At 36.5% G+C, this 10437-nt stretch overlaps 1 protein-coding gene across 1 annotated transcript; it reads right to left on the reverse strand.

Moving 5' to 3' along the window:
- Positions 1 to 523: 523 nt before the first annotated feature.
- LOC132092836 (scavenger receptor class A member 3-like) lies at positions 524 to 9199 on the reverse strand. Its single transcript, XM_059499274.1, has 7 exons — positions 9160 to 9199; positions 8148 to 8183; positions 7783 to 7827; positions 7132 to 7251; positions 3497 to 3577; positions 2041 to 3063; positions 524 to 1783 (listed from the first exon to the last, which is right to left on the reverse strand). The coding sequence occupies exons 1-7, from the start codon at positions 9197 to 9199 to the stop codon at positions 1350 to 1352; spliced, it is 1779 nt and encodes a 592-aa protein (XP_059355257.1). The 3' UTR covers positions 524 to 1349.
- Between the last annotated feature and the right edge of the window lie 1238 nt (positions 9200 to 10437).

A 10437-nucleotide genomic window follows, 5' to 3' on the forward strand; every position in this document is an offset into this window, starting at 1 on the left:
TGGACCTGGAAGAAGCTCATTGTAGTCCCTTACCAGCCGTTTTTCAACTTTGCAGATATTTTTTATGTTCAAACAGCAACATTACAAACCAACTAGCCTTAAAAAAAGTGAAATCACAATCTACCATCCACTTTAATAATAAAATAATACAAATGACGCAGTTCGCTATGATATTTTTTTTGTAGTTAAAACATATTACAATGACATTGTGCATTTACTTGAAGAGAAACCTAACAATTATTTATTCTACTTTTCCAAAATTGCAGTTTAGTACTTGTCACTTAGTATATATAATATTTCAGTAATTCGACAGCCAGCCAGTAATTTGACAATTCAAATCTTAAAATGGCAAATTTTGTACAATTTACAGTAACATGATATAGCAACAACCAAAATGCAAAGTGAAATGTTATAAAACATTTTGTCCTTGCTGGGTAGATAGCTAACCATATTGTTTACATTTGTTTCAAAATTTTACTATGAAATGACAAAAGTATTAATGAAAATGGATTTTTGGACACTTTATTGGTGTGCAAAGAGAAAAAATTGTATGCTAACTCACAAAGTCCTCCTCAAAAACACATTACTAACATAAAATTATAACTGTTAAAATTCTATATTTACAAATTGGGAAATCAAACAAATATGAAAATTTAAACTTAATGTTGCACATTGCCAGTCAATTAATACATTTGTCTGTACAGTTCACAGTGCTCATTGCCTTGGTTTTGCAATTTCATGCAAAGTCAGCGACTGTAAAATGTGTTCATTTGAACTTTTCGCACAGTGTTTCATAAAGTTGTACCTATGGTACCTTTAATAAGTGGAAATATTTGGTTTACGTGATACTCATAATGAAAATCATGTTTCAGAGTACCAGCTCTGAATGTTCTGTGATTATGAGGCAAATGCAGCACTACTAAATAAACTTCATAAAAAGCAATAAAGCAGAGTCTCATTAGTCCTATATGGTTATCTCTGTTTATATGCTAATGCTGGCTAAAGATTGAGTCTATTGGTTGGTACCTAGTATGATCAATGGTTGCATAGCAGCCTGGCTCTGTAACCACTGTTAAAATAAAAATCTTTGTGAAGTGGCTCAGTATACTGTATAGAATTGTGCTTGAGGTCTATCCAAAGAGTTTTGAAAGCCTTTACAAAGTGTATTGTTGTTGCAAGCTCCATGTTTGAGGAATGTATATGTGGGCCTCTAAGATACCAAAGAGTTCCCACCATCGTCTTGTTTAGAGAGACATCTCCAAGTCAACGTTTACCACCACCATTACTCTGTCCAGAAAGGCAGTCAGTGTATTATAATTTTTAAGTTTTATGTCTATCTGCTCATGAACTTAACTCTGAGAAGGCTTCCCTGGTGGTCCAGGTATTCCACGTGGCCCCTGTGGTCCCACAGGTCCTTGTACTCCTACTGGTCCAGGAAGTCCATGCACCCCTGGGAGTCCAGCTTCCCCTCGGATGCCTGCCGCTCCTCTGGGGCCAGGAATTCCATCCTTCCCAGGAGCCCCCATATCACCCTTTTGTCCCTTTTCACTACGAGGCCCTGGTGGCCCTAAAGATCCTTTTTCTCCTTTAAGTCCTGGACCACCTTTCATCCCAGAAGGTCCTTGCACACCTTGATCACCCTTAATTCCCATAGCACCCTTAACTCCTTGAGGTCCACGATTCCCTGCAAGTCCCCTGTCTCCTTTCGGTCCTGTTAAACCTACAGGTCCTTTGGCTCCTGATTCTCCCCTGTTTCCCTTTGGACCTGGTGGACCAGACACACCTATAAAGAATCCAGAAAAAAAGACACTTAAACACATAAAGAACATGCATGAACCTATTTTTATAGACACTACAACAGAGGTCTTCAAATCCAGTCCTAGAGGACCATTGTCCAGCAGAGTTTAGCCCCCAACCCTAAGTTAATCACGGTCTTCAGAATTGGTCAGGGTTGGAGTAATACTCTGCAGTTCAGTGACCCTAAAAGGCTGAATTTGAGGAACTCTAAAGGTACTAAAGGTACTAAAGGTAGACCACAACCTTTCAGAATAGTGACGTTCTGAATCAGCTTTGCATGACTGGTGTCTACCAGCTTCATCTCCTCAATCACCATGGATAGGTTCCTCACATCAGCATCGAGGCGTACATTCAGCATCATGTACTGCATTCTCAGAGTGTCAGCTAGGTGAAGAAGAAGCAAGACTGTGTTGTTAAGGTTCTGCAAATCTTCTGTGTGACTGTTCAATCTGGATTGGCAAGAGGAACTCTCTTGGTTGATGTATTGGTACATGCTCTGAACATGGCTGACAGTTGCTTTGAAGCTGGAAGAGAGCGTGTCAATCTCCATTTCAATGGACTTTATTCTTGCATCCAAAGTCACAAAGCGTTCCCTGGTCCGGTTCTCGTAGTACTTGGCATGGTATTGGTGGTCATGCATGTTCTCCTCATGTTCATCAGTGTAAGACGAGACATTGTCCAGTTGCATCTGAAGGTTAATGACTTGCAAAGTGAGGTCATGAACCATCTCTGAACTCATGCTAATACGCTGGTGAGTGGCAGAGACACTATTTTGAATAGCCCTCACGGTCTGTGTAGTTATACTGCCATTGGACTTCAGGGCACTTAAAACTCTGCTGTAGTTCTGCCAGTCTGCTGTTATTTTTTGAAGCATGAAGGTTTCCTCTTCTGCCTTTCTTTGAAGTGCACCTATCCACAATGCACTAAGGGCAACAGTAGTGTTGACTTGTTGGATTTTGGCCTTCAAATCATATTGATCCTCAACAAAGGTTTTCATCCCTTGATCTGTTTCATTGATGACAACCTGCCATCCAGTTACTTGATCCAGGTACTGACCCAGAGACTGGTTTATACGCTTGATGAAAATTCCAAAGGACTGGAGGTCTCTAGTCATTCTGTTGCTGGATTGTGTGAGACTTTGCTGAGATTGGGTAGCCTGTTGTACCATCCTGTGGATATCCTCATATTCTTTCTTCAGTTTGGCAATCTCCTCTTGGTATTGTGCAACATCTAAGCAGTTGGAATTGTTATTTACAGCGCTGATATCTGCAATACAACCACCCAACAGTGAATATCTTGACCAACTAACACAAATACACTGTAAATTGCATGAAAATGCAGTTCTGTTTTAACAGACTGAGCACTCTGTGTGCACAGCTGTTTTGTAGGCCACTATTTCTGTAATAAATGATTCTTCATGAGGTTTTACTCTCTGAGGGCTTCAGTGACCACATTTTAAACAAGCAACTGTGTGAGAAAGTTTTTCTTTTTGTATTTTCATTTTCCTGTTGAAGATCAGTGTTTTAACTATAATTAAAACTAATAAAAATTTAAGAAAAGCTTATGCATATATTAGATAAAAGAGAATTGTTGCCTTTAAGTATAATAGTATATAAATCGTATTGAAATAACACCGCTGTAGATTTTATGATACATACCAATTCCAAAAATGCATGTATTGTAAAATAAGAATTCTTACCTTTTATACTCTCTTGGACCTTGGAAATCTGTTTGTTGCTAAATGTTTCTTCTTTAGATAAGTTGTCGACTCTCCTGAAAACTGACATGACAAATTTATTGATATTAAAACCATTATTTTAGAAATTGAGGTGATGTGAAACAAACAAATAAACAAAATAATTGTTTGATACAAATTCTAAGCAAAAATGTGAAATTGCATAATATTGTTGGAACGGTGAACGCATGTTAAAGGGTTAGTTTGCCCAGTTTGCTAAATTATGTCATTAATAACTTACCCTCATGTTGTTCCAAACCCGTAAGACCTCCGTTTATTTTTGAAACACAGTTTAAGATATTTTATATTTAGTCCGAGAGCTCTCAGTCCCTCCATTGAAGCTGTGTGTACAGTATACTGTCCATGTCCAGAAAGGTAAGAAAAACATCATCAAAGTAGTCCATGTGACATCAGAGAGTCAGTTAGAATTTTTTGAAGCATCGAAAATACATTTTGGTCCAAAAATAGCAAAAACTACGACTTTATTCAGCATTGTCTTCTCTTCTGTGTCTGTTGTAAGACAGTTCAAAACAAAGCAGTTTTTCATATCCGGTTCGCGAATGAGTCATTCGATGTAACCGGATCTTTTTGAAACAGTTCACCAAATCGAACTGAATCGTTTTAAACGGTTCGCGTCTCTAATACGCATTCATCCACAAATGACTTAAGCTGTTAAGTTTTATTTTATAACGTTTTAACGGTGCGAAGATTACATAGTGAGAACTGCTAACTATGAATTAATTATTAATTCCCACCAAATTAAGAATTTGTGAGCTAGTTTTATTAATTACTATGACGTTAATTCGTGGCCATGATTTCATAAATCCTTGTTGAGTTTAAATGACGAAGTATTATAAGTGAACCTAGCCTGCACATTAATTAAACTTATCAGATGACAAGAGTATGGTTGATGTAAGATTTACCTGCAGCTTAATGTATTAGTGTGAATACTGGCTTAATAGTCGTTGTTTTACCATATTTATGTATAAAAATATCTTTCATAATTAAACTGCACTGACTGCCTAGTTGGAGTATGTGTTAGCCTGTTGTTTTGGCATTGTTTTGCAATGATGAATGAGGCGTTTGGCAATTTTAATAGCTTGTTACAATTTGGCCTAATCTGCAGGTCTACTCCACACATTCAGTCCATTGATATCATGTGTTAGTTTCTGTCATGTTCTGCATGGCCAATATGAAGTGATTTTATGGATTTGGTTAGGCTCATTGTAGGACAGATGATTAACAAAGGCACTAGGGATATTTTCATGATCTCAAAATATTCTAACAAGTAGGCTCTCTCTTTTTCAAGATACATATAACAATCCAAAAAGGGAGATCCCTGCCCGAATTGAAGAGATGCACCACATGCTGCAAGGACTTTCACTTTTCATATATATATATATATATATATATATATATTCCAGTTGAATATGTTAAACAAATATTTCTTATTTATCTCTCTCAGTCTCTTGCTCTCTCTTTCTCTAGAGTTCAAGCCTACAGCCATTCTATCCATGCAGCAACTGATGGAAGAGGGGTTCAATTGGTGCTGTTGTGATGTTGTTGCAAAAATGACATATATATATATATATATATATATATATATATAAACATTCTTGAATCATTCTTGTGTCTTGTTTTACCTCTCAAGAACTTTTAAAATAATGGCTGTAGTTTAGTGACTCCATACGATGATTCCAACTTTAACGTACCTGATAATGAGCTAATTCACCTTAAGGAGGTTAATCAATATACTGTATAATTCAAGAGACTAAGACTTTTAAGGTTCTTCATTTTTTACAATTGTTTTAAAATTGATATACATCAATTTTACAAAATTTATATTTCATTTATATTTTGTGTAAATTCATGTTTAAATTTAAAATTGTGACTCAAAGCACACTTAGTAATTAACCTCTGCTGCATTTTGAATCAAAAATCACATTTAAAAACAAATACAACTGAGATTAATATATTGATGCTTTATACAAAGTAACGTGACTGCAAACTAAACCAACAGGGTACCTGAACTGCGGTCCTGAAACTGCAGCCATTGCTATATCGTCCAGTACGGTAGGTGGCGCTGTCACGAAAAACTAAGGTCCTAGAATTGCGGTCCTAGATCTGCGGTCCTGAATCTGCAGCCTCCGGTTGTGCAGGAACATACTATTGAAAGGATCCGGTTACATCGAATGATTCATTCGCGAACCGGATATGAAAAACTGCTTTGTTTTGAACTGTCTTACAACAGACACGGAAGAGAAGACAATGCTGAATAAAGTCGTAGTTTTTGCTATTTTTGGACCAAAATGTATTTTCGATGCTTCACAAAATTCTAACTGACCCTCTGATGTCACATGGACTACTTTGATGATGTTTTTCTTACCTTTCTGGACATGGACAGTATACCGTACACACAGTTTCAATGGAGGGACTGAGAGCTCTCGGACTAAATATAAAATATCTTAAACTGTGTTCTGAAGATAAATGGAGGTCTTACTGGTTTGGAACGACATGAGGGTGAGTTATTAATGACATAATTTTAATTTTTGGGTGAACTATCCCTTTAAGTGATCTCTGTTTCCTCAGAGAACAAATGTGTTTGGAAATCTTTTCAGAAACTTTCTTTACACACCAATACTTAATCTTGGACTATGGGGACTGGTAAATTGTAATGGAACCTCATTTGTGGTTGTAATGTTCTGTACATTTCAGCTGTATGAATACATGTCACCTGCTGTATTTAAAAAAAAAAAAGTCTAAAATTAATTTTGTTGACTTTTTATCACTAAACAGGATACTTGTGTTACTTGATCAACTTGCCTTGTGCAAACTTCAGATTACTTCCTACATCAAATTCCTTAACATAACAGTATTCATATTACACACATTACTGCTTGTTATACAACAACATTTTTGAGGAGTTACAGCAATATGAAACAGATGTGTATTTGACTTCATTATGAAATATTTAGTAGTTAGACCTGTTTTTTCTTTAAATGAAACCATCATCTTGTCATCATATATATTTCATCGAACCAAACAACATTCTTCTTGATTTGTTTTGCCACAGTTTAACTATGTTGTTGGCTAACATGGTAGTATTACTTCCTGCCACTATGACAATGTTCAAGAAGTTCTTGTTGAAACTCCATTGCATTTGAAACTTGGGTGTGTTGTTGTGGTGAAATATATTGATTTGCAGTTCTTTCACTAATGACTTTTGTTGTTAGTGGGGCAAATTATTCAGATTTGGCATCCAACATCAGATATGATGTGAGATTTATTCTGTGGGCAAGGTTTTGGCTTACTTCTAACTACTAAATCTGGAAATTGTTGACTTTGAGCATTATGCTGAATCAACACCCACATGTTGTAACCCACATGTGTTTGCAGGATGAAAATTGGGGTGCCCTACATTGCTTTCTCTGGCCCATAACTGACTCCCCCCAGCAGTGTCTTGTCATGTAAAAAATGCAGATTGCTGATTCAAGATCAAGCATTTATATCTACCTTATAGCTTTGTTCATTTTGGCATCACTTTAAAGAATGAAAGGAGAAAAAAAACATGTTGCTAACATGGTTGTTAGAAAACTTACCAAGGGATGCCAAGACAGCCACTGCAATGATAAGCAAAGCTAAAAAGCCATAGAGCATTTTGACAGCTAGCTGAAGAGAATGTGTCTGCTGACATTTCATACATCCTCCTCTAGCTCTTCCTGTGGACACACATACACACTCTCATTTCTCATAAAGAAACCTGTTATTCACTCCAGATATGAGCTTGATCATAAATTAGCCATTATACCCTAACTCTTATGTAAAAAATTAAAACTTGATCCCAGAATAAACATTAAAAAGGCTATTAACATTCAAATATACAGCAGTGTCTGAAAAAAGAGACTATGTGACCAATAATTAAACTCAGCTCACAAATTGTGTAAATAAAGCTTTTCTAAACACTGAACATTTGTCAAGAACAGATGTACAACATGAAGAACATTTGTTTAAAACAGATGTACAATAATCACTCAAAAAACAGTGGTGGGTAAATGTTGACATATAAACACAGTAAAAAACACTTTAAAGTCAGTCTATTTTCAGGCACAGTTTTCAAATTTAGACAGATATTTATCTAGAAATCCAGCTTACTGTATTACTCTGTTTTTCTAACTCCATCTTTTTTTCAAACATCCATGCCTCATTAATAAGGATGGCAATAAATTTTAAGAAAGATTAATTTTTCTAACCTCTCAAGGGAGGAATTTCCTCTTCTTCTCCAGTTAAGTCCTCCTCTACAAAGAGAGATCGCACAAAATATTAAGAAGTCACGACTTTACAATTTATAATATCGTTCATTGTATTGGCTAATCAAACACAGTTCCCCTTGAGACTCATCATCTACCTCCTGCACAGAACAAAAACATTGTACCATCATATTTTCAATATGGTGAAAATACATTCTCATTGTATTTTCAACATTCTCAGACTTAAATTGCAGGAGATTATAAGAGGACATCTAGATCCACTGCAGGGATTTAACACATATTTGGTCTTATAAGTCTATATCAAAAGGGCTCAAATAAAACTGAACAAAGAAAAAGACTCCACATACCGTTAAAAAGCTGGTTCTCATAGCCACTATAGCTATCTGTAAAAGAGGAAAAAAGCAGCAGGGTTGATGTATGTGTTCACAAATTAAGGTCAATAGATTGAAACATAAACTTTACCTGGGGAGTGACACCCACACTCTCGCTTTATCACAAGAAACATAAATCATATGAGAATTGAAATACTATAAGACCTGCTTGCTAGCACCTTAAGACAAAACCCAATCAACTTGGAACGATTCATACTAGATGAGGTCACTGCTGGAAAGAACGATATAGTAGCACAATTACACAAATACACATTGGTGAGGGAAGTGTTTTAACTAAATTTAATTGGATCTTTTGGAGGATTTATTCCTCCTAGGAGGAATAAAATTGCCTGGGAATATTTTGCATGTCAGAGATGCTCTTAACATATGCCAAAAAGGGCCCTTACTAAGGCTCTTTTGAGTTTAGGAGCCCAGTTGCATTTGTTTTTAATGGCATATTAAATTGTCTTTATTTAAATAAAGTAGGTTCTATTTATTTTATTTCATATAATTTCATATTTAAATTTTATGTCAATGCATACATATTTACAAAGTACATATGTTAAATAATTCAATTAAATAATAGCATTTTTTCCCTGCAACATCAAAGAGATGGTACACCGGGTACACAACATGCTTTGGGTGGGAAAAACCACAAAAATGTGCCACAAAAATAGAACTGGATGATTGTTATAACATCTGGAAAAGCATTGTCAGCAGAGGGTTAGCTGGAATAAGCTTTTTCCCTCTTATTGCAGCCACCCATGATGACAGTCAGTAAACTAAACAGCTGATTAGTACCTGCTGAAGTTCAAACAAAATATTGAATAAAGTGCTTCAAGTGAGGAAAAGTGAGACTATATACAAAATCAGAACATTGAAGAAGCTTTATGAACAAGGAACAATAATAGAAAAAAAGTCTCAAAACACTATCATGAGGAATGATCCGGTTAGGTCATTGTTCTGTGTGATCATGTTCTAAGAGTACCAATGTCATTATGTTTTATGTTGTCTCCAAGATCGTCCATATTCAACAGAGCATACTATTTTCCATGGGATGATGGGGCGTTTCTATGGAAGCCTGCAATCTTCCATGTTTTGGAGACTCATGGTCTTACTGAAGACAAGCCAGGGTTTGCTTTGGAAATTGGGCTTTGATTCTCAGCAGAAGTATGAAAATGTGGCATTGTGTTCTGGCTGAGAAAAAAGGACAAGAGTTAAGGAGCACACTTTAAACAAGCAATGGTGACTCAACATTTCTACACACTGCAGCTGCAGTGCACTAGATTTAAACTGAAGGTAAAGAGTTGTTAATGGAGATATGCCAGTTATTACTGCCAATGCTGTTAAACGTCAACCTGTTTTCTCTTTATCAGACACTACTTTTCATCAAGCACTTTTAAAATAACTTCCCTCAAGACAAGTATCAGGGAGTTCACAACTGCTTCATCTTCCGTTTGTTTTAAATCTTGGGTCTGTTTTTTTCAAACCCCGGGCACGTCTTGGAGCCATGCTTTGCATGCCAGACCTGCCAAGTTCATGTTCTGAGGTAAAACTGTTTATAACTACTTCTTAAGCCGCTGAGGTCAGGTCTACCAGAGCCAGAGTGTTAGAAGGGGCAAAAAGTGGAGATGGGGGAGAAAGTGGAGAGATTTTACATTTCCTCACCAGTCCTGGCTACACAGGTGGCTCTGAGCAGGCGCAACCTTGGGTCTTGTGAGTGTTGCCAACAGTACATAGGAAAAGGAGGGGACCCTTCAGTCTGGTCTGGATGTCTGCATTCCCTTTGAAAACGCTTACAAGGAAGTCAAGAGCCTTCAAAAAGCTGGGTCAACAGAAGTAAACTTAAAAAGTATGAAAGTTAATGAAAGAGACAGGATATTTAATTAGCTTGTGGGGTCATTCAAGGACCTGGAGGATATGGAAAGTTTCTAGAAGTTTAAGAGCACAAGATTAATATGCCAATGTTTATAAACGGTGGGCAGTCACATATGTGTGCTTTTAAAATTGAGTTACATGATGTAAGGTTTGAACAAGCAGGGAGCCTTAAGTTTACATGTTATGCAATAATACAATAAATGCCACTTAAAGGTCAATATCTGGCCATGTCTCCTGATTGCTCTCGAAACCAACAGCAATTGTTGACACTATCACATCAGCATGGATACAATTTAGGTAGCATTAGAAGGAAAAATTCTTAAAACATTGGTTATCTCCGGTATACATATATAAGTAAATCAGTCCACTCTGGCAGATGTTGTACAGT

Source organism: Carassius carassius, chromosome 18 (genome assembly GCF_963082965.1).
Source record: "Carassius carassius chromosome 18, fCarCar2.1, whole genome shotgun sequence".
Taxonomy (NCBI): domain Eukaryota; kingdom Metazoa; phylum Chordata; class Actinopteri; order Cypriniformes; family Cyprinidae; genus Carassius; species Carassius carassius.

Excerpts from the sequence above, each read along its gene's own strand:
- LOC132092836 (XM_059499274.1), bottom strand. The coding sequence starts at position 9,199 with ATGGACGATCTTGGAGACAACATAAAACATAATGACATTG. Across the intron at positions 7,828-8,147 it reads TGAGAACCAGCTTTTTAACG|AGGAGGACTTAACTGGAGAA; the intron begins GTATGTGGAGTC and ends CTCTCTTTGTAG. Across the intron at positions 1,784-2,040 it reads GAACGTCACTATTCTGAAAG|GTGTGTCTGGTCCACCAGGT; the intron begins GTTGTGGTCTAC and ends GATTCTTTATAG.